The sequence below is a fragment of the Rhipicephalus microplus genome, chromosome 5 (genome assembly GCF_043290135.1).
Source record: "Rhipicephalus microplus isolate Deutch F79 chromosome 5, USDA_Rmic, whole genome shotgun sequence".
Classification (NCBI taxonomy): Eukaryota; Metazoa; Arthropoda; class Arachnida; order Ixodida; family Ixodidae; genus Rhipicephalus; species Rhipicephalus microplus.
In genome coordinates this window covers 129033745-129059513 of record NC_134704.1, presented here as the reverse complement: position 1 = coordinate 129059513, position 25769 = coordinate 129033745, and the positions used below count along the sequence as shown (strand labels likewise).

General features: G+C 46.6%; 3 protein-coding genes across 3 annotated transcripts in view; 1 reads left to right on the top strand and 2 right to left on the bottom strand.

The window, feature by feature from the left end:
• Positions 1–1408: 1408 nt before the first annotated feature.
• LOC142817572 (uncharacterized) lies at positions 1409–2146 on the bottom strand. The gene has a single exon (XM_075894615.1). The coding sequence runs from the start codon at positions 2144–2146 to the stop codon at positions 1409–1411; it is 738 nt and encodes a 245-aa protein (XP_075750730.1).
• Positions 2147–2286: 140 nt separating this feature from the next.
• LOC142817571 (uncharacterized) lies at positions 2287–2754 on the bottom strand. Its single transcript, XM_075894614.1, has one exon. It carries the CDS (start codon positions 2752–2754, stop codon positions 2287–2289), a length of 468 nt encoding a protein of 155 aa, XP_075750729.1.
• Positions 2755–6685: 3931 nt separating this feature from the next.
• The window catches only part of LOC119173720 (cytochrome P450 2F3), an 80606-nt gene continuing 61522 nt past the window's right edge, over positions 6686–25769 (top strand). Inside the window, exon 1 of the mRNA XM_075894401.1 lies at positions 6686–6753. The gene's annotated coding sequence lies outside the window, so the exon portion shown is untranslated. The remainder of the gene's footprint in view (positions 6754–25769) is intronic.

Here is a 25769-nt window from a genome sequence, read left to right as displayed (position 1 = left end):
TGAATGCATGTGCGTGCCCAGGTGCGGCAAACCTGTTGCATTGAGGGCCACGCGTACCGGTCAGTCACGAGCGTGTAGAAGCTCGGATGCCGCGATGACTGAGGTTGTGTAACTGATTGAAGAGGCTTTGGCGATGCAAAGAAGGGACGTATGGTCTCACCAGTCCTGCTGATATGTCACAGTAGCTGCTGGAGTTCTGTGTTCGTTTTCTGAGCTTCAGCGAGGGCGTTGGTTGTGACGGTTGGTAGCTCGACAGCCAAGACGCGAGAGAGTGCGTCAGCGACCACGTTTTCCTTTCCTCTGTTGTGGTGGATATCTGTGGTGAATTGAGTGATGAAGGACATCTGGTTCTGCTGGACCGGTGGAAGTTTTTCCCTGCGTTGGAAGAAGGCGTAAGTGATAGGTTTATGGTCGGTGTATATGGTGCAGTGCTGTGCCTCGAGGATGTGGCGAAAGTGTTGGATTCCTTCGTAGAATGCAAAGAGCTCTCTGTAGTAGGCTAGTTAGGTCGTCTTCGCAGGGGACGAGGTTGCATCGCCGATGCTGCCGGAAGGTGGGGGCGGCTTCGAGGAAGAGAGTTTCTTCGAGAAGAACGCCAAGGGGCGCCAGTTGTTTCCCACACGCTGCATGAGAGAGGCTCCGACAGTGGTGCTAGAGGCGTCTGTGAAAAGACCCAGGGGCGTCTATGGCTTGGGATGGGAGAGCAGCGTAGCTTTGCAGAGGGCAGTTTTGCAGTCTTAGAACGCTTGCGTTAAGGCTGGGGTCCAAGTGACAGGGTGGTTGCCGCGTTGGCCGGCCAACGCATCATGGAGAGGGGCCTGATATGTGGCCGCTTTAGGCACGAAGCACCTGTAAAGGTTGAACATGGCCAGGAAACGGCGGAGGTCCTTCGCTGTGGCAGGCAGCGCGCAATTTTGCAGGACCAGGATGCGGTCAGGCAAGGGTCTAGTTCCTTCTGCAGAGATCTCATCGCCAAGAAACGAGACCACGGGCGCGCCGAGCGTGCTTTTCTAAACGTTTATGACTAAGCCGTATTCGTCGAGGCACTGGAACAGTTGACGAAGGTGTTGGCGATGTTCTGTTTTTTTGCGGGAGAAGATCAAGATGTCATCTAGGTAGACGAAACAGAAGTCCAGGCCGTGGATGACGTCATCGATTAAGCGTTGAAAGGTTTTTCCCGCGTTGCGGAGACCAAAACTCATGAAAGGGAATCCGAATAGACCGAAAGGCGTGATAATTGCGGTCTTTGGGACGTCATTCGGGTTTACAGGTTGGGGGCCTTTACAAGGTCCATCACTGACAAGATAGTGCTGCCGTCTAAGCGGTGTGCAAAGTCCTGTATCTGACGGACGGGGTACCTGTCGGGGACGGTGCGGGTGTTGGGGGCGCGATAACCTCCGCAGGGGCGTTAGCCATTGGTCTTCTTTGGTACCAGATGAAGCGGTGAGGCGTAAGGTCCCTCCGAGCGGCGGGCAGTACCTTCGCGGAGCATGGCTTCGAATTCGGCCTGTGCGATTCGTAGGTGGTCCGGGGCTAGCCGATGGGCGCGGCATGAGACCAAGGGGCCGAGAGTAGTACGAATGTAGTGCACTGTTGAGTGGCGCACCTCTCGCGGACGCCCGCTAGGCCGAGTCAGGTCGGAAAATTCTGTGAGGATGTCATGGTATGCCGACTGGTTCCCAATGGTGAGTGCCTTGACGTTAGGCTGTTGGGTGGTTGCACGTTGGCCCGGCGTGAAGAGGCCTGTTGTAACGTCGATAAGTCGGTCATATCGGCAGTCAGGTAGAAGATTGTAGTACGCCGAGAAGTCGGACCCGATGATCGGCTCTGCGACGTCGGCGACGACAAAATTCCATAGAAAATCTCGACACAGGTTTTTGAAAATGATGTTAAGGCGGAGCGAGCCGTAGGTCTTGATGGTCGAAAGGTTCGCCGCGCTGAGCTCAAAGGACGTGCAAGGACGCTTGTCACGCAGGAAGGTTCGGGGAAAGCAACAGATGTCGGAGCCACAGTCGACGAGGAACCGCAGCTTTATGACTTGGTCAGTGACAATTATGCGACGACCTCTAAGTTGGCAGCTCGCGGCCGTCTCTACGGGCTGCCATTGAAGTTTCCCTGACGTCCAGCTGAGCAAGGTGGTTGACATTCCTGGGCTTTGTCCCCGAAGCGGCGATGGTAGTAGCAGGGGCCATTATCATTTCCGTGCGATGAAGCGGCGTTGTTGCCTTGGCTTTGGGAGCGTTTTCGTGGACGCAGCTTCGGGCTTTGATCCAGGTGCCTTTGAATTCAGTCCAGCTGACGGGTGATTTCGTCGACATGGTGCGTGAGCTCACTGCTAGACTGTCGGGTGTCAACGGTGTTGACGGTGAGAGGTGATGCTGGCAACGAAATCTCAACGACTTGATCAGCAATGTGAGAGAACTGGTCTAGCGGCAGATTCGGTTGCACCTGGAGGATGGCCTGCGCATGTGAGGGTAGACGCTGAAGCCAGATGATACGGAGGAGGGAGTCGTCGACCGGGGTGCTGCCCAAGAGATCACGCATGTAACGCAGGAGCTGCGATGGCTTGCAGTCACCGAGTTCTTCGTGCTGGAGTAGGTGACGCACCTGCTCGTCTTGTGAAGGTGAAAGCCGGCGGATCAGTTCCCTGTTCAGGTGTAGGTAACGGTCATCAGCCGGGGGATTCGCAAGTATATCGCAAACCTCAGCCGCATAGCGAGAGGCTAGATGGGCGACAACGTAGTCATAGCGCATTCAGTCCTGCGTGATGCGTGCCGTGGAAAAAAACTGTGCCTCGACTTGAGCGAACCACACGCCAGGCGCCTCTGCCCAAAACGGCGGAAGTTTGACGGTGACGCGACAAACGTCCGTGTTGGTGGCGGCCGCAGCAATAGAAGCGCCCGAGGTGGCAGGGACTGCTGGAGCGAAGTTTCGGGGGACGTGACCCCGCTGGGGTGGTGCACGGTCGTCGGACGAAAGTGCTTCATTTTCATTGCGCTGCTGCTGTTCCCGGAGCTGCTGCTCTCGGTTCTGGATCACTGGTTGCTGGGCCTGCAGTTGTTGTTCCAGTTGTTGTACTTGTGGAAGGGCAGCAAGGGTTTCCTCGTCGACCATGGCGGTGCGGTACGTTCGTTTTCCGGGTAACCAGATGTGCTATAACATAAATTTAATATTTCCGCACTGAAGGTTCTACAACGACTGCCCCTGAATTGGGGCACACACACACAGTTTTCTTGCTTATTTCGGGCGAGAGTGTTCTTATCGCTGGCGCCCTTGTTTCGAGGCATCGCCGCGACGCGCAGGCGTACAGGCGGCACCGACCCGTTTCGCCACAGGTGAAAAGACGGACGGACGGACGGACGGATGGACGGATGCACGGATGAACGGATGGATGGATGGATGGATGGATGGATGGATGGATGGATGGATGGATGGATGGGTGGATGGATGGATGGATGGATGGATGGATGGATGGATGGATTGACGGACGGACGGACGGGCGGACGAATGAATGAATGAATGAATGAATGAATGAATGAATGAATGAATGAATGAATGGATGGATGGATGGATGGATGGATGGATGGATGGATGGATGGATGGATGGATGGACGGATGGATAGATGGATGGATGGATGGATGGATGGATGGATGGATGGATGGATGGATGGACGAACGGGTGGACGCACGATTCGAGATGGATGGAGGCGTTCATGGACGAATGGAGATGGATGGATAGATGGATGTAGAGACAGACAGATGGTTGGACGGAAGCGTAGATAGGGAAATGTATGGATACATGGATCGATGAATGGATCTACGAAGAAATATAAGAGCTTATTATGGTCCATCAAAAAGTGCTTCAGCGGGTTGCGGGCCGCTACTACGTCGAAACAGAATATGCGAAACAGTTCATGCAAGAAACAATCTCTCAAGAAATCGCGTGAACACTGATCATTTACCTCGCTTAATTTTATGGTTCTTTGGACTCTGCAGTTTTAATTTCTTTGCCATTCATTGAGATACGCTCACGATCCACCTATGAAGTTTTACGGCGTTAACTTTCATGACCTGACAACCACAGCTGATTTTGTAGGTGTAGTTATTCGCCGCCGCTAGTGAAATTAGGTCTGCCAGAATGGATATATGGTTATGGTGCATGACAGCTAACCTGAAGGTCGCTAGTTCGAGAGCATTTACAGCGAAGCGCAATGGTAGATGCCGGTACTGTGCGATGTCAAAGCACGATAAAACATATCAGATAGCTAAAATTTGCAAAGCACTCCATCACGGCGTCTTAAAATTGTATTGCGGTTCTGGGATGCGAAGCTGAACATTTACAACTAATATTACTAGAAAATTTTAAAACCTTTGCTTTAAAAGAAAAATTGGCAGATCCCACGTACAGTGAGAATAGATGATATGCGAAGCACGAATGAGAAAGGTTGATATGTCGCTTTAAAATCAGCACAACGTTACGAGGTGGAGGTAACTTATGCCGTGTAATGATTATCATGTTTGTAATTGTCGTTTACCTTCGTAATCTATTCACGTCACGTGATACCTATATTACTATATGTGGAGCTACCAAACGACCGCGAGCACGCTATGAGCATGGTATGTTGTCATGTTCTTACGCGACACGCCTGTCAGGATTATCATGTTTGCACCAGTCATATACGTTTGTCATCCACTGATGTCACGTAACACCAAATTTTGTATATGTGGAGCCAGCAAAATGGCCACGAGCGCCTCTTGAAGGGCTCAATATACTCCAACGTAGAGTTCACGCGCGCACGCTGGGCACCGCGACGCTACGTTAGCAAAAAACGAGCACTTTATAGTCTGACGCCACGCGCGACCAGCGTCCGTCAACGCGTGCCGTCGGCAAATGGTGAGAAATGCGGCAGCCTGCATTTCGCCTCGATGCGTTACCCAGACAACACTGCATCTCCCTCTTTTCTTTATGGAGGGACGCTGGACGCGCTGAAACGCGCATGCGACAAAGCAACGGAGTGCTGCGCGCGCCTGCGTGTACATGATAGGACCGGTGCCTGGCGTGACGACGCCGGCGTGACCCGACGAAATGAACGCTGGTGAGCAGGTGCAAAGAGTCACGTCGAAATGTATTGGCGCCTTGACTGTGGCATTTAGTGATGTTTTCACATGACACGCATCCCGTGATTATCATGTTTGCACCAGTCACACACCTTCGCCGTCCATTGACGTCAAGTATTACCAAAATTGGCATATGTAAAGCTAGCGAGACGGCCGCGATCACATCATGAGTGTAGCATGTAGTCATGTTGTTACATGACCCTCATGTCATGATTATCATGTTTCGATGTGTCATTTACCTATGTCGTCAGTTCACGTCACGTAATACCGAGTTCGGTACATGTGAAGCTATCGAAACGGCCACTAGTGCATCACTAGCGTCGCATGTCTTCGTGTTCTTACGTGAGAAGCATCTCATGTTTATCATGTTTGCACCAGTATTATACCTTCGTCATTCATTCACGTATCATAATACCAAATTCGGTATATGTGACGCTAGCGAAACGCCTGTGAGCGCATCATGAGCTTGGCATGTAGTCATGTTGATACATGACACGCGTGTCATGATTTTCATGTTAGGGTTTCTCGCTTGTGTTCACCATGCAATCATGTCATACCAAGCCAGTTTTGCAGCATGCCATGTAAATGAAACCGCCGCAAGAGCTGCAGGATTTTGAAATGTAAATCATGACATTCATGGCATACATGTCTTTATTTTCATGTTATGACTAGTCAAATATGTTCTAAATAGAGTCATGTTATGCCTTACCAAGCTTGGTATTGATACCATTATCGAAACGGCCAGGAGAGCTAAAAGTCGTAGGCGGCTAGATAGATAGATAGATAGATAGATAGATAGATAGATAGATAGATAGATAGATAGATAGATAGATAGATAGATAGATAGATAGATAGATAGATAGATAGATAGATAGATAGATAGATAGATAGATAGATAGATAGATAGATAGACAGATAGATAGATAGATAGATAGATAGATAGATAGATAGATAGATAGATAGATAGATAGATAGATAGATAGATAGATAGATAGATAGATAGATAGATAGATAGATAGATAGATAGATAGATAGATAGATAGATAGATAGATAGATAGATAGATAGATAGATAGATAGATAGATAGATAGATAGATAGATAGATAGATAGATAGATAGATAGATAGATGCGCGAAAAGTCACCGATGTTCGCCAAGAAGTGCTTCGCATTTAATTGATGAATGTAATTACGCATGACACGCACCAAGTGGTGCCCTCAACAGTTCGCATTCGTCTACAACAATAGAGTTTGACTTAGCTGGCATGGGTTTTGTGCGTTCCCTGCATTTTTTTTTCCTTGCGTGTGTAGCACGACACAGGAGTCAGGTGAAAACATTAAAAATAGACTGCCGTGGACAGCTGGTGTGTGCACAATTTCGGTTTACCTGTGCAGGCCTCGTACATTTCTGTTTACTCCCAGTTCTTTCTTTTATTTTTTTTTCTGTCTGCAAAAGTCGTACTCGTAGTCACGAATTTCAGTTTCTGTATTTCGCTGAGGCAATACGCGGAAAAGCCTCACCAGGTGGCACGTGACGCTACAGCTGTCTTTATTTGTGAGGAACAGGTATACCGATCCACGCGTACAATACGCACTGCTCCGAGGTTCAGCAATACCTCCACCTGTGGGTCTACTAGGTGAGCTACGTATCTTGTCGCCTTGAATAACTATTATAATTAGTGGCGTTTAACGTCTCTAAACCAATATGAAATCACGAGAGAAGCCGCCGTCGATGGCTTCGGAAATTCCGTCCCCCTGGGGTATTTCTTCCACGTGCGCTTACATCCAGGCACATGGGCCTTAATCACTTCGCATCCATCCAAATGTGGCCGCCGTGGCTGGGATTTGATCCCGCGACATATTTATCGGCACTCAAGCACCGCATACACTCTAGACCATCGTGAATGTTATTGTCACTTTCGATAACCTCCTTCATCTTTAAATAAAAAAGCTCGTGTTTTGGTTGAAGCCTACTTCCCATGGTTAACGTGATTAATAATTAACGTCAAAATGATGCGTCGTGGATACGAGACAACTCCGGAAGATCTGTACACCCCAATGTTATTGAAATATCAGAATAGCGCATGCGTATGTCCAAATGGTGTTCACAAAAATTTTCTTTTTTACATTTAATACACATCTGGAAGACTCGAACTGCCTTAGTGTATGAGACTGAAGGTACACTGGCGCAGCCCTTCTAGTTCTTTTCGAATGCAAGATCTTCCCAATGATAGCGGTTTTTTTCTCTGCAAGAGAACCCTCGATCACCCAAAATATTGCGCCACAAGTCTAACCAAGTAAATTTTTCTCAGTTTCATACGGTATTTTTATCTTTGAGCCTAATTCAATCATGCAGAACGACAACAAAGCTAGCTGCAGCATTTAGGTGACTTCGAAACTGTTTGCATCGTTAACTTTTGATTCCCAATGAAGATATTTCTCGCGCGAAATAATGCGTGATGCAAGAGCACGAGCTCACTGTATAGTTATCCATTGCAAAATATCATCATCAGCCTAATGAAGTTTTTCAATTTCGATAGTTAAAAGCATTTACTTGCATTGCTCGAACCACCCCCCTTTCCACCCTCACAATTTGCATATGCACGACTTTGCATTATCTCTTAGATTTGTAGGCCCATGTGCTCAGATTTTGGTGCACGTTAAAGAACCCCAGGTGGTCAAAATATCCGGAGCCCTCCACTACGGCGTCTCTCATAATCATATGGTGGTTTTGGGACGTTAAACCCCACAAATCAATCAATCAATCAGCATTGTCTCTTAGATCGCTGTCCGTCGGAGGAAATGCACCATTTCCCTTGCGTATATATATGCTTATAGGCATATTTACTAAAGAAAGGGGATGATGGAGAAGGAAGGCTAGGCAAACAGTGGAGTGTACAGTATCCCTCTAACGTGCGGCCATTCCTGTGGCACTCGTCATACCCACGCGTATGCGTTCTGATATCTGCACTTATTTTCACGCTGGCACGCAACATGCACGCGCTGGTGAGCTCATAACGTATGAGCGGAACTGGCAGGGTATGTACACATATGTAAAAAATACATTCGCTCATGTTCCTGTATGAGAAGCGGAAGAAATTTCTTCATTCAGCCGGTCAACTGCAGCTTTTACCATGTCCTGACGCCAATTTGACCATGTTGGTATTGACCTACGCGGCCCAATGCTGTGCTCTGTTGCTGATAATCGATGTGTCACTGTCGCTGCCGACCATCTGACAAGATACGCGCAAACGGCAGCGATACCTTCGGCTGGCGCTCGTGATGTTGCCTTCTTCGTCTGGCATTAGTTCGTTCTCCGTCATGGTGTACCATGGAAGAGACTGACAGGGGACGCGTATTTTTGTCCGTAGTTCTGCAACACCTCCTTCATTCATGCCGTATGGTACACCACACATAAACAGCCTACCAGCCTCAGACTAATGACCTAACGGAGCGTTTCAACCCAACACTGAGAGACATGCTCCCTATGTATGTTAATTCCGACCATTCCAATTGGGATGTCGTTCTTCCTTCCGCGAAGTATGCATTCAATAGTGCAATTCAATCTACTACAGGCTTTTCCCCTGTTTTTAAATGCGAAGCATTTCTTAGCGAACTTCGGCAACTTTGACCGTATCTATCTATCTATCTATCTATCTATCTATCTATCTATCTATCTATCTATCTATCTATCTATCTATCTATCTAACCACGTACGACTTTTAGCTCTTCTGGCCGTTTCGATAATGGTATCAATACCAAACTTGGTATGGCATAACATGCCTGTATGAATAACATATTAGACTAGTCATGACATGAAAATCATGACGTATGTGATGAATGTCATGATTTACATTTCATGGTCCTGCAGCTGTTGCGGTAGCTTCGTTCACATGGCGTGTTGCAAAACTGGTATGGTGGCGTGGCGAACACAAGGGACAGACTCTAACATGAAAATCTTGACATGCGTGTCATGTAACAACATGACTCCATGTCACGCTCATGATGTGCCCCCGGCCCTCTCGTTTACGTCTCATATACCAAATTTGGTATTACGGTACGTGAATGGTTGACGAAGGTATGTGACTGGTGCAAACATGATAATCATTACATGCGTGTCCTGTAACAATATAACTACATGCCACGCTCATGATGCGCTGGTGGCCGTTTCACTAGCTTCACTTATACCAAAATTCATATTACGGGACTTGAATGAATAACGAAGGTATAATTCTGGTGTAAACATGATGAACATGAGATACGTGATATGTAAGAACATGACTACATGCTATAGCATACGCTTGTGATGCACTCGCGGCCGTTTTGCTAGCTTCACATTTACCAAACTCGGCATAACGCGACGCGAACAAACGACATAGGTAAATGACACATCCAAACATGATAATCATGACATGAGGGTCATGTAACAACGTGACTACATGCTACACTCATGATGTGATCGCGGCCGTTTCGCTAGCTTTACATATGCCAAATTTGGTATTAGGTGACGTCAATGGACGACAAAGCCATGTGACTGGTGCATACATGATAATCATCAGATGCGTGTCATGCGAGAACATGACTACATGCCACAGTCAAGGCACCAACACATTTCTACGTGACGTGGTGCGCGTGCTCGCCGGCGTTAATTTTGTCGTGTCACGCCGGCGTTGCCACGCCAGGCACCAGTCCTGCCATATGCTTGCAGGAGCGCGCTGCGCTGCGTTGATTCGACACTTGCGCGTTTCAGCGCGTCCGGGGTCTCTCCGTCCCGAAAAGAGGGGGACCCAGCGTTGTCTGGTAACACATCGGCACGAATTTCGCGCTGGTTGCCGTCGGGCCGCGCCGACGGATCCTGATTGCGTCGGTCGCGCCTGGCGTCAGACAATAGAGTGCTCAAGCTTTGCTAACGTTGCGTCGCTGTGCCCAGCGTGCGCACGTCAACGCTACATTGGGGTACATTGGACCCTTCATGATGCGCTCGCGGCCATTTAGTAAGCTCCACATATACCAAATTTGGTAATACGTGACGTCAATGCATGACGAAATATATGACTGGTGCAGACATGATAATCCTCGCGCGTGTGTCATGTAAAAACGTGACAACATACCACGCTCATTGCGTGCTAGCGGCAGTTTCGCTAACTCTACATATACTAATTTTGGTATCACGTGACGTGAAAAGATTACGACACATTCAAACACGATAATTATGACACGGAAGTCAGGTATGGCATCATTTATCTCCACTTCGAAACGTTGCGCTGATTTTAAAGTGGAATTTCAAGCTTTCTTATTCGGGCTTCGCATATCATCGATTCCCGCTGTACGTGGGATCTGCCAATTTTCACCAGAGAAGGCATACATAAGCAATTCTAAGAACTGTAGTGTTTATCACGCTGCGCTGACCAGTCAACGCTTGCACAAAAGGCAAGTGTTTTTCTCTGCTCTTCGGAAGCTGTAAAAGTTAAGCTGCAAATTCACTGGACTTTCGGGTGTAGTATAACCTGACGGTACAAGGCAGTATACGGCAAGATCATTTCAGCGTTTATTAGCGTAAGATTCTGGGGCCGAATTCACAAAGCTTTCTCTTTGGCTACGCATTTTCTTAGCCAAAAGTTCTCTTATCTGGAGGGATTACTATAGCGCGGCTATGAATTTAACTTATTCGGCACTTAAGAGGGCAAGGAGGACACACGATAGCCGATGAAACGACAAGGAAAGAAAGAAGTGTGTGCCGATAATATCAAGGTAGCACGCAAAGCGTCTAGCATCGAGAGTATACGATGATAGCCAATGATTTGCTGCATCTAAGTTTCAGTTCCGCGAGCGTCTGCTACAGCGCTTACAGGATGCCGCGTACGTTGTAATAGACGTTTTGGTGGGCTGTGCAAAGCCAAGCACTCGCCTCTATTTAACGACTGCAGCTAAAAAAATAGTTGCTCGATGGCCTTAAGCCACCGAGCAATCCATGCACTATCTCGCCAAGTACAAGTAAACAACACTCGAGGTGTACCACATAAATAAAATCACACATAACTCGATGCATGCAATGTTTGAAAATGTACCTCGAATGTCTTCCCCTATTTAACGCGACCAGTTACCTTACATTTCATTGAAGCTGCGCTGCTACTTAACTAATTCGGTGCAATCTAGCACGGTATAGTGGTGAACGTAAGGGTGTTTTGTACCTATAGTCAAAGGTAGCCTTTGTTACAATATTCTTATCACAAGGCACATGAACGACTTTGGTGCCTGCAGACGAATTGTGCGGAAATAGATAACAGCAGTAATCAAATGAAATTGTGAGCGCAATTTCGCTGGTTCCACGCACCGCAGCGTTTTTATAAAGCCGGAAGGAATGCGAGAACGTGCATACGCTTACGCTTAGGTATATGTCTACGTAAAATGAGGGAGACTCGTCGGGAGGTATCTCAGTGCTAATGTTTTTCACAAAACACGGTGCAAATATTTCGTCCAGCGTTGTTTGAGCGCGCAAACAAAGCAAGGGACGTGTATACGAGTCTTGAGGTCGAGAGACGTTATCACACGTGCGAAAAGGATGAAAAGAGAGAGAGAGAGAGAGACTCTCGTTTCGGCTTCGCGAAAGCTTGAAATTGATAGATAATAAAGACAATTTTCTGGCCCAGCAGACGTCAGGGAATGTCTCCGCAAAGCAGGGTCAGATGCTCGGAGAGCATAAAAAAGTGGAGTACGCGTTATATGGGAGGGACAGCCACTCAGAAAGCGAGATGATGTGTGACTGTCCTTAGGTGTGAGAATCAATGCTAATTAAGAGAGTTGAGTTAACGAGCCAAAACTTTCCTAAATAACGATAATGGAAGCAAACTGAGCATTCATCTAGTGAAAGTGACACTAGTGACAGTGAACTCATAATAGTTGATTAGCGTTGTCACAGGCCGATATATATTTTTATTTTCTTATCTATATTTGGCAAACTATGAGAAGGTAGCGTACGTTAGAGCCGGCTATCCCAACGTCATGACAGTAATGTACAAGAATAAATAGCGCACGGTTATACAGTCACACGTGGCGGTTTCTATCTTCTAGTAACCTTGGGAAAACGCATTCTAACTATTTTTTCTATTTTTGACAAAGTTTCACGGGACGTTTTTGCATTTGGCTTCATTCGAAGGAATGACGATATATCAGCAATAGGGCGAACAGAAGCACTGCTGCAGTGGACGAGCGGTTACAGCGCTCAACTACAATCGAGGAGGTACTTGGTTCGATTCGCAGAATCACTGAGCCCTTTTTTTTTTCAAGAGGTTGCCCGGCCTGACATTATGCGTGGTGGCGGGTACTAGTTTTTTGAGAAGTAGGCTTTCGCACTTGCTTCTTTCACTCCCCTTTTGACCGAAAAGCGCTGTACTGTGCTCCTTCAAAAATTAAACAATTGAGGGTTCATAATTTTCTCCTCCATCCTCTATTATCGCAAAAGTGTCCAGTGCTGAAATACCAATATCATACCTGGTATATTACTTTTCACGTCTTTGGATATTCGACCAGCAATCAGTCTTCACGGTGTTTTGAAGAAAATCTACACATGCAGTGAGCTAACTGCTTGCAGCCAAGTTGACTGCCTTTGTAGGGACACGCTTTCGTGCTAATTTGGTGGGCATCATCACATGCAGCAAGATCAAAGAGCACGGACAGTTAGAGCTGACGCAAACAGAGTGATTAGTTTGTGTCTTCTCTCCCGCTATTTGTCATGCTGCACGCTTTAGTGTAATGTCGCTGTCAATAGTTAAAATGAACAATAGCAGGTAATCGAGTTCTGCTGAGAGGGTCTCCTATTGTCCAGAATGGAACAGAACAATGGCAATTTGATTTGTGTGATAAAGAGATACCCTGCTTTTGGTTACTAGAATTAATTTCTAAACTGAAGTTTATTTTTTATTAACAACAGTTCCAGTGCAGATAAAGGTGCATGGACAAAATTCGTGTATTCAGCTTGACTAGGTTTGTGACCTTAATTGTAATTGCGAACCGGTATCACAGTATACATAAATATCACACACATATAGAACCACGGGTGATAGCTTGCTTATTCTGACTAAAATTGAAAGGTTGAAATCGACATATTCAACCAACGCAATGTGTACGAGATATGCCATGTAGAGTAGCTATGCTCTAAACTAATCTTCGCAGGTTCGTTCCATTTTACTTAATTTCTTGCCCATGACTGTAGGTTGGTAAATGAAACTTCTTCGAACACACATATTCTGTGTAAGGTTACATTTATTTTTATGCAGTACAAAACAAATTGAAATGTATAATGGCTCAAAAGAGAAATAACTAGAAACAAATTCAGCCAAATCATTACCAAACTTACTCACCAATGATAAACGGATTCTCATTTAAAAGATACATACATACATACATACATACATACATACATACATACATACATACATACATACATACATACATACATACATACATACATACATACATACATACATACATACATACATACATACATACATACATACATACATACATACATACATACATACATACATACATACATACATACATACATACATACATACATACATACATACATATACGCACACACACATATACATATGTACACCCATATATACATAAATACACACACTCATATATAAATATTAAAATGAATGGCTATAAAACAACAATTCTAATAGACTCATTTTGAATATACTACAGAAAGTAACTTACGAGGGATATCCACCGGCACTGTTTTGTCTGAACACGGTGTTTCTCGAATTATCTCGCAAAAGCTTGATGCATAGTTTTCTGCTGCTGCCCAGTGACAAGCAGTTTTTATAAAAAACACAAGAATAAAGCCCTTGACAATGTCATGCTAAAGAAAAGGGCTGTGCATCAATATTTTGTACATGTCTGCAATATCACTCTGTTTATTTACATAGCTTGGCTCATTCACAACCCACTAACAAAGCATGTTAGGACACTTGGGCTGAAAGTTGGCACAGCACGAGTAAATTCTAGACAAAACATGAATAATACAAATATAAGCTACTAAGCTCTTTGGTGCAAACAGTGTTTATATTGACAGCTATAGGTGCCATTTCGTTTCCCCAAAACACTTCTCAAAAGTAGAATCAACTTTATTTAGCTAAAGGTTTCTATTCTGGCGCGTCGTGGTGGCTCAACGGTGGAAGCGACTCTTTCGGCCAAGAAAACAAAGACCAATTATTTTTCCAGTTCGTGAATTCACCCCATGCTAACATTGAGGCAGCTGGTAAAAGTGCTTTTGGAGAGAGGAAACCACCACATTCCCACCAGTTGTGGCCTTGGGTAGCTACTTCACTTGAACAAAAATGATGAAAAACACTCCTCAAGAAGACTTCAAAGTTTGCACATCAACACAGTTCCCATACAGCTGTCTATTAGTCTGCTTGAAAAATATTGAGTTTACTGGTGGGCAAAGACTGTACACTATGTGAGGTGATGCTCCAGTGCACTGCATGTATGTCTTGCTGCTGGCCTCAACTGCGATGTTGTTCAGCACATATGTGTAAAATAACAACTAATACTATGCCACGGCAAAGTAATTATGTGTCATTTGCATGAAACAGGGACCACAATAAAAGAACATAAGAACATTTGCCTTCACAAAGTTCAAAAAATGTAAATAAATTTCCACAGAGTTTTCACAGTTCATCTGAGGATAGTAATATTGATTGTAAACACATTCTTACTTCCACTAACAAACTATTTTAAGATGCCAGATTCAATATTAGAGTATACCAGCACTTTTGTAGGGCTAAACAACTGTACAGGCACCTAGAAAAACACAAGTGAATGCATGGTATAGCTACATATAAAAATAAGTACTTTTATTTCTAGTCTGAGTAGAGCTGCATAGATGATAAGTCACTTGCATTACATTATGAACAAACCTATCCGAGCAAAGTATACATTTAAAAAGTTACACTTACACAGTAGATAAGTAGACTGTTGAAGGACGGACAGGCAGTGGGATAATACCCAAGCACTGAAATCTTCTGTTAAGATATACTAAGAGTAGTGATGATCTACTTCCTTCCAAATAAAATAATCCACATAGATTCACTTCCCAGAGCTTATACACTCATGGCATCATTGGTGCTATACAAATGAGTGTACACTGAAGGATTACATCGACTAAGTACATGATTACTGCATCCATGGCTTTACTTCTTGTACTACCAAGAATGCAGACACAGTTACCATTGGCGACCATGGATGCTGTGATTTCTGGCATGTAAATGTAGAAGCACGCAAGCACCTAACACACATGTTAAAAACTTCAGCTCAAAAATATTTGCCCACTAACAGTACAGCAGCCTTTGAATTAGTGTCATAGTTTGGTATCTTCCATGCAAAATTTAAATAATTTTTAATGCAAGCAAATGAACTGCTGAATAATGCACTGCTAAGAAGTTAAGCAGCAGCTGCTCCTGACATCACAATGTGCTCTTTCTGCTGTTGTAAACTTTGAGCAGGAGAACAGTCACTGGCAGTCCCTTTATACTTGTTGGTCTTCTGTGCTCTGTTCTTGATACACTGTACATGACCGTGAAGCACCAAACCCCTTGTTACTTCTGAAACTTAGAAAAATACAGATCATTGTTACAACCATGCTACATGCAAGAGTGTATAGTTATCAATTATGTGCTCATATTTACAGATATTGTATTTTCAGAAGCCAATGACAAGCCTCAACACACACACACACAAACAGTGAAGACTGAAAATATATTTTATATGATACAAGAGCAAAACTACAATGTTATAGATGAAGGCATGAAACTTCTGCCAGACATAAAAAGCCAATAAAGTGTCTTCTATTTTGACTTTACACTAGGTGCGAGAAGCAGACCACAAATAGGTTCACTAAGAAATACAAGTTAGACTGCATTACAACGCAACAGCCAATGTTCCTAACTTTAAGGCTGTCTAACATAGCCAGCTCACCATACTGCGTATAGGAGCAAATGGGCAATCTAGAAGACACAAAGAACTTGTGGATTATGAGTGTGCTTGTTGCTGACATCTATTATTCTAAATGAAGAAAACCTTTCGAAAATGCACTTCATCAGGGGAAATAATCATACGCAACAAACACAACGGGCTCCTACAGGTGCCACCAACACTCACCATTATTGTTGATAATAGTGTCTTGCCGGATGGATATGCTGCGTCCTGCACAGAACACCAAAGGAGCGCTCCGTGACTTGGATTGCATGTGTGCTAGCTGCATCGCTCTGCTGCTGAAATAGGCTAGCCACAGACCGAGAAATGAGAAGCCATGGCTTTGAAACACACTGAACGTCACCTTTAGAGATCAACAATGCATACTTAGGTCAGGTACAATTTGTAGAAAAATATATATCACTATGCAATCGTGGTGAACATGTTCGGCTGAAACATAAGCAACAGCACTGAGAAAGAAAAAGCTACATTAGGTAAAAGATGCAGTTACTGGCCCTATGTCATCTGAGGCTTCTTCAATAGGTCTTTCTCCTTACAAGTTGTGAACAGCCAGGCAATTTTCACCCACTTGCTAATTCCTTCCAGAGCATTTGATCCACAGAGGGAGTCACAAGCTCGAGAGCTCAATAAGGAATCAAAGTATTTGTGCTCGTTTCAAAGCACAAGCTTTTGAGCCTCAAGTTATTGGAGTTTCATTCAAAAGCTGCCGGCTTTCAGCTTTCAACATTTTCAATTATCTTGCAATTTAGTTCTATAAATGTTGAATAAGAATTATGTGTAAGAATATTACAGGTATCCACTGAAAGCAACCATGCTTGGGTTTTCAATTTGTGCACAGTAAGTGGTGTTCACGTAATCGTATGTATTAAAGAAAAACTAACCTTGCAGCCAGCCGTTAGGCAGTTTTGTGCGCTCGAAGCTCCCAAGCAGATCGCAGTCCTTCCAGATGAGGCTGCCATGCATGCTTCCACGCCCCATCCGCTGAATGATAACAGTCCCAGCAGTGACATAGGCTTGCATAGTTAGGGAGAACGCGTCCTTCCTATTTTTCTACAGGTGCTCCAAGTAATGATGAGGATTGATGTGCCAGAATGTTCAACCGATGAATCACAGGACCTTAACAAACCAATCTCTGCGATCTGTGAAGAGCCAAAAACGAGATATTTAAAAACAATCATTAAAGCACTCACTTCTAATACTTATTTGAGGAAGCTATCACTTCGTTAATGTGACCAAAATCTGCTATAATCACTTTGAAATAAACTGAAGCCTCATGTAAAATTTACGTACCGCAATATATATGTCCTACTGAAGTATAGTACTAGCACAGCGGTAATCGTCTATAGAACTAATTTTCCAAAATAACATAAATTTTTAAGTGCAACCTGGCTTCTGAAAAATAAATTCACATTAACTTTCCAACTATCAAACGTGGTCAATCGACAGGCCCAACCTCATAATCAAACAAGAGCTCACTTGTATCATATCACAAAAAACTTTTTATGTATTTGCATCATAATATATCTATGTATATAACAGTAGTAGTATATTTTTCATGCTTCAACTTACCATAGAGAAACATTACATCTGATGGGCTTAAAAACTTGCACACGTTATAGAACTGCGTGAATTATAGTACTGGTGAAATTTAGTTCTGCAAGGTGAACTCACCGATGGCAGCATTTAGTAGCCGTCGGTGTCATGAGGAACCAAGTACGGCCAACAGGCAAAGGGCATCTGCAGACTGGAAGCTGCCAATGACAGCAATGAAGGGCTGGCCAGGCGTGCACGTCCATTGATAAAGTGTAAGAACTGGCCATGACCGGCTGTTGTCAAGGCTCTAGTGCCATGAAAAACGATGGCCAGACGAACTCGGAAACCTGTAGTTAGGCGATATTGGCCTACAACTTCATCCAAAGCAAGGCACCGGTGAAATCTTTGCTTTTTCTGGGGGCCGAAGGGAAGCTTGACGTTCACGGGCTCTCGCTGCCACATAGAACTCTCAAGTTGTTACCGAAGAACAGTCTATGCGCGCTTCCAAAGTAACATGATCCACAACAGAATGTAGCATCTCGCAGTTTTGGTTGATCACATCACAGCGCTAGGACTATGGTTATCACAAAAAGGAGAAGTGACGACTTAATAAACAAAAGCGCCAAGCTGCCCCACCACAACTTCGCCGGGCAAAACAGTTATCAACGCTGTCTTTCAATTTTCGGTCACACGAGCACAGCTTGTTCACAAGTCTTGGAACGTCAACACAGCACCACTGTTCACAACGAACATCGTTTCACTCCCGAACAGTACATTGCTCTCAAGTAAATAGAAGCGTACGGGCTAACTAGTGGCGAAGCAAGAACCGAGCGCGTAGTTCATACGTTTCCGTACGTACTTGAGGTCACTCAAGTAACGTGTCAAAACGCTGTCAATCCGAAATGTCGCACAGCACCCAACTGAGAGATTGGAAATTCAAGCGAACGAACTGTTACCGGCACAAACACACACATTGCAGGCTTCTCGAGTGCTAGTTGCCGTCGATACATCGACGCCGATCCCCGCTTGATAACCACACCGACGCACAGGCTTCGCTGCGCTTCACCGTACACCATTGCACTGCCACAGCTTTCCGCACTGCTCACACGCACTGAAAGAGCTGCTGTAATCACAACACATCCGGTCAAACGCTGAAGTAACTCATGCGAGAAGCATTTGCTGAAAGTCGCACCGACCGATATGCTGTTTACGACGCCATGTTGTTTTCGACAACTGCACCGCACGTAAGAGAGCTCTTAGAAAGTACTTGCACTATTTTCACGGCGTGAAAAAAATTTCTCTTATGTGCGAGGGAGGTGATATGACGAACAGGACAGGCGTGCCAGATGAAAGAAGTGTTTTGGCAACGTCACGGAGTGAGCTGATGTAGAGGGTATTGCTTCACAACCAATAACAAGCTGTGCCTGTCGGCCAAGCCGTCGTCTGCTTGCGTTTGTCGTCTGCTTCGATCAGAGCATGCGACAGGGGATTCGCCTTCGCAACGCTATTATTCTCAGGTCAAGTGGTCACTACGTCGCACAAAATACATGTCAGTGGCTCGTTCTACCTTTGAATGATGTTCGTGCGCCAAGTTAAATGACTGGTAATTGACGCAGGGATGAATTCAGCCAAGGTTTGCTCCAGAATCGTGAAGGTTTGCGTATTTTCGGTGTCATACAAAGTTACTAGGGTCATTTTATTCCGATTGCTTGCCATAATATCACAGTCCATACCGGTGTCTGAACAGTGAAGGTGAAGATGCATGATTTGTTTGTAGTTCCATGCGTAATCACGCGCACCCCTAATACGCTTTGGTTTACAAAGTACGCTTTGTTCCACATCGTCCCAAAGTGTATCGACAGCTGTATTTCAGAAATTTCAACCATTGGACAGTTAGAGCCAATGAAAGTACACTAGAGCACAAACTTTAGGAACCACTCACTGGAAACTTTCTCTCATTTTTATTTCCAATAGCTTGCGAAGAATGTGCTCCCATTAACCTCTTTGGTGGTAATTTCCTCCAATGAGGCAAAGATCTCGAGTCGCACTTTTAATTGGATGAGATGGAGCGCAACACAACAACATAACAAATAAGGTTGATCCTATGTCATGTCGCGTTCGAATGCACCGACCATTCACGTATCACATTGGTTTCCAACCACAAATCTTTACATGCGTAGTTTTATGCCATTGACGCCCAATAGAATTCTTCAATTACTGCGACTTCGAACTTATTGGACGATGGTGGTTGTCAACACCATCCACTGCGTACAAGGGAAACAACACGCGAAGCTTAAAGTGCCGAAAGAGATAAAAGCGCACCAGCAGTCATCAGGCAGCCCTTAATGGGCGTGAATTAACTCAAAACCAGCCAGGGCACCAAAGTATACCGCTGCGGCGGCAGGTTCCAAGTAGCCACATTGTTCCTAAGAGTGGTCCGGACCACTCTTGGGATTTTCTCTCAGCCATGCTGTTTTTACGCACAATTTCGCTTCGTGAATCCACTTACGAGCACTTTTCGGTGACGTAAGCAAATATAGCAACTGCATCACCATCGCTGACATGTTCCCGGGCAGTCACAGCGCGCTTTATTTGCAGCGGCCGATGTGACAACTATGGCCTCTTACGACGTTTTTTCGTTTCGTGAATCGACTTACGCAACAATATTTCTCTTGCGCAAAAATGTTTTCGTAAGTGAGCTTTGTGAATCCGGGCCCTGGTTTCGAGTGTACTGCTGGAAGGCATGGCATATATATTTCATATTCTCTGAGTAAATTGCTTTTGTCAGACATCCCCTTTCCATGAAAGTTCCTCATTGGCATTTTAAATGCGAAGCATTTCTCAGTGAACTTCGGTGACTTTGAGCGTATCTATCGATCTATCTATCTATCTATTTATTCATCTATCTATCTATCTATCTATCTATCTATCTATCTACATATCTATCTTGCCCCTTACGTTTGGGTGCTCTCCTGATCACCCTTTTAACTTGGCGTGAACCAAAATTAGCATGGGAGGGTAAGATGGCTTGACGAATATGACGCGCTGGTTGAAACATAAATACAGTCACAATCCCGTCGCGTACGTCGTCAAACACATCACGCCAGACAGTGGCAAATACCGACGGGCGGGTATGGCTGCTGGTGTCAGGTCATGTTCCACAGTTTATTGATACTTGGCTACCCAGGAACCACCAGAACAGTCATGGTCGATTTTAACGCACGAGCGTTAAGAAACACCCGACATCGGTAGCGTCGATCCGACGAATGCAAAAAATGAACGACAGAGCTTCAGCATGAATCGAACCCATGTATTCTGCGTAGCAATGAAGCATTTTACCACATAGCAACGCCAGGTCTCGGAACTACTTTTTAAATAGGCGCTAATCTTCGTGAAACGTGAATAGTAGTTGCAACGCTGCCTACCTAAATTAATAAACATTACATATGTACTGCTTTCATATGGCCATCACGTCGTGTTAACGTCAATTGTCATTAGTTGCCATGCGCTGAAGTTGATTCATGTAGCAGTGTCCAGGGCCAAAAGCCTCACGAGCATCAGTGCTTCATGTCTGCTTCTGGGGTTCCTAATACGCATGTTCCAGTTGGCATCGTTGCGCAAGTGCAAACAACTGGGTATATAAACATCTGCAACTCTTCAACATATGTCTGTGCGTGCAATATTTGTACACATATTTAGCGTCATTTCCTGACGCGTCACTCAGCAAAAGAATTGCAACATGGTCACCTTCCTTCCGCATGCTTCGCATAGCATCGATTCCCAGGTACGTGGGATCTGACAGATTTTTTTTATATATGGCCATGAACCATGCAGGACACTCAGCAAAATTGTGCTATGAAATCCCAATGTGTCTGAAGTCAGCCTAGTTTTTGAAATGGCAGAATATGCTGAAACGTTTCGACAGCTACTTGCACACTCATTCACCGCGGATAGAGTGTACTATAAGCTTTTGAGTGGCGCGAGCGGCTGCCTGGGAGTGGCCGTTTCGGCGTGGAATGATGCGGTGGCGCTGGCGTCAACCAATCTACCCGGGCGGATGGCTGGCAGGCGTTCCGCGTAGGTGTTGGTACCTCTCTGGCGCGCCAAGTGTGAAGATGATCTCCCTCTTTTTTTTCTTATTCACATACCTCCCCTTTTCCGCGCAAATAAACGTTATTTGACATTATTGTTATTGAAGTTGCTGCTGACCGCACTGCAGCCCGAAGCAGCATAGTACATTGTACAATATAACGAGCGCCCATGACTTTGATGGTAGGACAAGACCACGAAGGTCATCGAGAGTGGCAACCGCGTCAGACGAGGGACTTGAGCTTGTCTCGTCAGCTTCGTCGCCATCTGAAGAAGTTGCACCGTTGGTATCCACAAGGAGCTGTGCAGGAGTGCTAATGCGTCGCCGTTTTCTGTTGTCATTCTCAGCCGGCACACACTGATGCCGCCGCTTTGTTTGGGTCCGTGGAGCCGGAGTTTTGAGCGTCAAATATGCAGGCAGGTTGGGCAAGAGCGTCGGGACTGCATCAGGGGCAAGTGTCGGCGTTCCCCTAGGAATTCGGACTTCAACACCATTGATAACATGTACGTAGTCTCTCACAATGAAATGCGGTTCAAAATGTAACTCGCACACAGCACAATCGGCGTCAAGTGGCTTGTCAAGCCGATGGAGGTTCCGCTCCCAAAAGAGTCGTCGTTCTTCGTCTTTCGGGGCCTTAAAAAGCGATAACTTACGACTTTGTTGCACACGCGGATATCCAGTTGTGCAACCTGGCGCGTAGCAATGGTTTAGACGCTGCTTCTTTGTCATTTCGCGACTAAAACCGAGATGCCGGCCATACCGCCGAGCCAGTCGAGTAAACTAAGTGGGTAGATTGGGCGATGGCAGCACCGCCGCTACTTTCGCCACAAGTTGGGGATGGAGAAAGCAAGGGGAAAGCGTTTCGGTCGCGCCACTCAAAAGTTCTAGTACACTCTACCACGGATAATCAAACTCTGAAAAGATTGCCATGACCGTAATCTGGTCCACAACACTTTCTCCAAAGGCTCTCTCTTGTGGCGAAAAGACAAGGCGAGCGCTCGATGGTGACGGACGCACTCCACATCGCCTCCGTAGATTTTCTGCTATTTCTGCGGACATCCACCCTGGTACCCTTGGAACTTGGGTTTATCGTCACCGCCAAGTTCTCCGCTTCGCCTAGACAACACCTTCGTCCAGGTGGGTCCAGTTTTGACAACTTGAGGGACGTCCTTCACTCCCGGCTACAACGCCGCCTCGCTAAGGGCTCTCAGCCCGGCGATGGCGGCTGCTAACGTGGTTACGGGCTATGATCCTACCTCAAGCCAAGTACTGTCCATGGAGATTTCATCCTCCGTAAAAACTATGCCATCAGAAGATGAATACCTCGACGACAGGGTGAGACTATGGCAACGCAAGCAAGCGAAAGCGAAGTCTGCGTCTCAACAACAACGAGACGCCACAGCGGGCCACCATTCCCCAGCCTTGCAAGGCACGCCGGCGCGCCATCCCTCCGGTGGTGTGCCTACCTCGGCTCCGTCCTCGCAGCCAGCGAAGCAACGCAAGTGGCGTCCGCGCCAGACTCCTCGCCTCTCTCGCGACGACTACATCGTAGTAGTGAAACCTCGCGTTCCCTGCGAGCTACGCACATTCGTCCCGGCCGATCGCGCGGGCGACGCCATCCGCAGCTACCTCGGCGACCGGACTACAACGCAAATTCAAGTGTGGCCGATCTGGGAACAAAACATCTTTGTCTGTAGCACCACCATTTTGCCTATGGCACAGCGACTCCTCGGGGACTTCCAGCTGCAAGTGGGGGATCAACAGCTTCCCGTTCGGGGCCCCGCCAAGGAACCAGGGGATACATGCAAGGGCGTCATCAAGATAAACCCTGCAGAAAGCCCGGAGAAGATAAAGTCAGAACTCCATTGGCCTCGAGGTACTATCCTCGCGGTTCGCAAACTAGGAGATTCCGCGGCGGCGGGGGTGACTTTCGAGGGCACGAAGTTACCCCGCTTCCTCTTCTACCACTGTGTGGCGACGTATATCCGCGCCTACAAGAGAACAGTCCCTATTTGCACCAAGTGTGGTACCATCGGTGATCGACCACCTCAGTGTCCTCACCCCGCTCTAACCCAGTGTGCCAAATGTGGAACCCCCGCACCTGCAGGTCTCAATGCCCCCGACTGCCACCCCAAGTGCCTCCCCTCTGCCACGGTGCCCATTAGACTGGGACCAGTGGCTGCACGGCAAAATATTGGAAACGCAAGCAGCCCTCAACATCTCCTCGAGGGACCACCTCATGTTCGTCACAGCCAGACAGCGGCACCAACCTGCATCAGTCGGCTCCACCACTCCACGCCGACACTCAGGCATTCCCACCGCTCGAAGCACCAGCGGCGGTACCTCAGGTGAGCAGTTGGGCAGGGAATGCTGCTTCTAAGCCTCTCTCACCCCCTTCTGTCGATCCTCCTTCTCCCGAACTTGCGGCCCTTCGCCAGCAAGTTGCGGCACTTCAAACGCAAGTTTTTTTTTAACTAAACAACTTGAACTCTTAAATAAGCGACTTCAACCCCAACAACAGTGTACTGCAAGGCCATCCGGTATTGCCTCCTCTGTCCAGGCGGCTACGCCAGCTACGTCCAAGCTTAGTCCTCGCACTAAGTCCACTCCCATTAAACCACCGGTTCAAGCAGCCATGCGTACTCCAGCACTCGGAACCGGTGCTGCATCTACTCCAGAAGCTCTTGAGGCTCCTGGGGCATCTCAGGTTCTCTTGCCCGCTAACCAAACTCTCCCTAGCGAGGAGCGCGCCCCGCGCATAGAGGAACGCCTTACGCTGGTCGAGGCTTCAATTAATCACCTCCTCACCAGCTTCTCTGTCCAACGCATAGTAGTAGAGGTTACCCAGGCTATTCAAGCCTGGGCAATCACCCAGTTTCGACCCAAGGCATCGCGTTCCCACTCCTGCTCGGTGAGCAGTGAGAGTACAGCTCCACGGCGCCGTCGTAAGGTGGCTACCCCCACCCCACCGTCGGACAATCTGGCCTCCGCGCCCCTCCCAGCCTCTGAGGATCCCGAGCGAGACATGGAGGACCAAATATAAAACCTAAGACAGTCACGATGGCTACCAATCGTACGTCCCGTTCAAACATTGCGTCTAAATTTGAGATCATACAGTGGAACCCTGGAGGCTTCGGGAACAGGCGAAAGCGTTCACATCTTTCCCTTTTTCTCAGCTGACTTGGCTCTCAGCTGGACGTCTTGGCGCTCCAAGAATCTGGCCCTGCTCCATCCCTTTCTGGATACTGCTCCTATGTAGGCGGCACCACCACATGCCTCCTCGTGCATAAAGCTTACACGACGATACATATTGACCTCAATCTAGATCTTTCTTACGACTACTGCATTATATCAGTGCTGTCTCAGCGGAGGGGCCAACCATCAATACATATCTTAAACGTGTACTGTCCCTCTCGCCTTGCGAGGGCTTCGTGTGCGCATCTCTTTCATCGGACGCTGCGTATAGCGGCCCGACAACCACTGGTGATTGTCGAGGACTTTAATGCCCCCAGCCCTCACTGGGGTTACCACTACGAGAAGGCCCGGGGCAGAGAGCTCAAGGAGCTCATTTTCTCGCTAAGCCTCACGCTTCTTACCCATCCGGCACAACCCACACGTTCCGGCAACTCGGTCACGCGAGACACATGCCCAGACCTCTCCCTCACCCGTCACATCCGCGATGCTACATAGAAAAATTTAGGCGACACCCTAGGCAGCGATCACTTTTTACTCCGCATTTCGTTCACACCGCGGCAGAAAATGCGCCAACACTGGGGCCAAGCCCGTCTCACCGATTGGACTCAGTTCAGAATGCAACCATTCCCCGCCGTCCTCTCCTCGACCGAATATGCAGCGTGGGCATCATACGCTCTCCGTATGAAACAAGCGAACACTCGCACCCTTGCAACCTCTAATTTGACTCCTGCAATCGATCCACACCTCCTACATCTTTGGCACGCTCGCCGCGGGCTCGTAAGGCGCTGGAAACGAAACAAACTTAATCTGAAACCTCGCGCTCGCATT

What these genes read in the sequence shown, in the direction of transcription:
- LOC142817572 (XM_075894615.1), bottom strand. Translation starts at nt 2,146, where the DNA reads ATGTCAACCACCTTGCTCAGCTGGACGTCAGGGAAACTTCAATGGCAG.
- LOC142817571 (XM_075894614.1), bottom strand. Translation starts at nt 2,754, where the DNA reads ATGCGCTATGACTACGTTGTCGCCCATCTAGCCTCTCGCTATGCGGCT.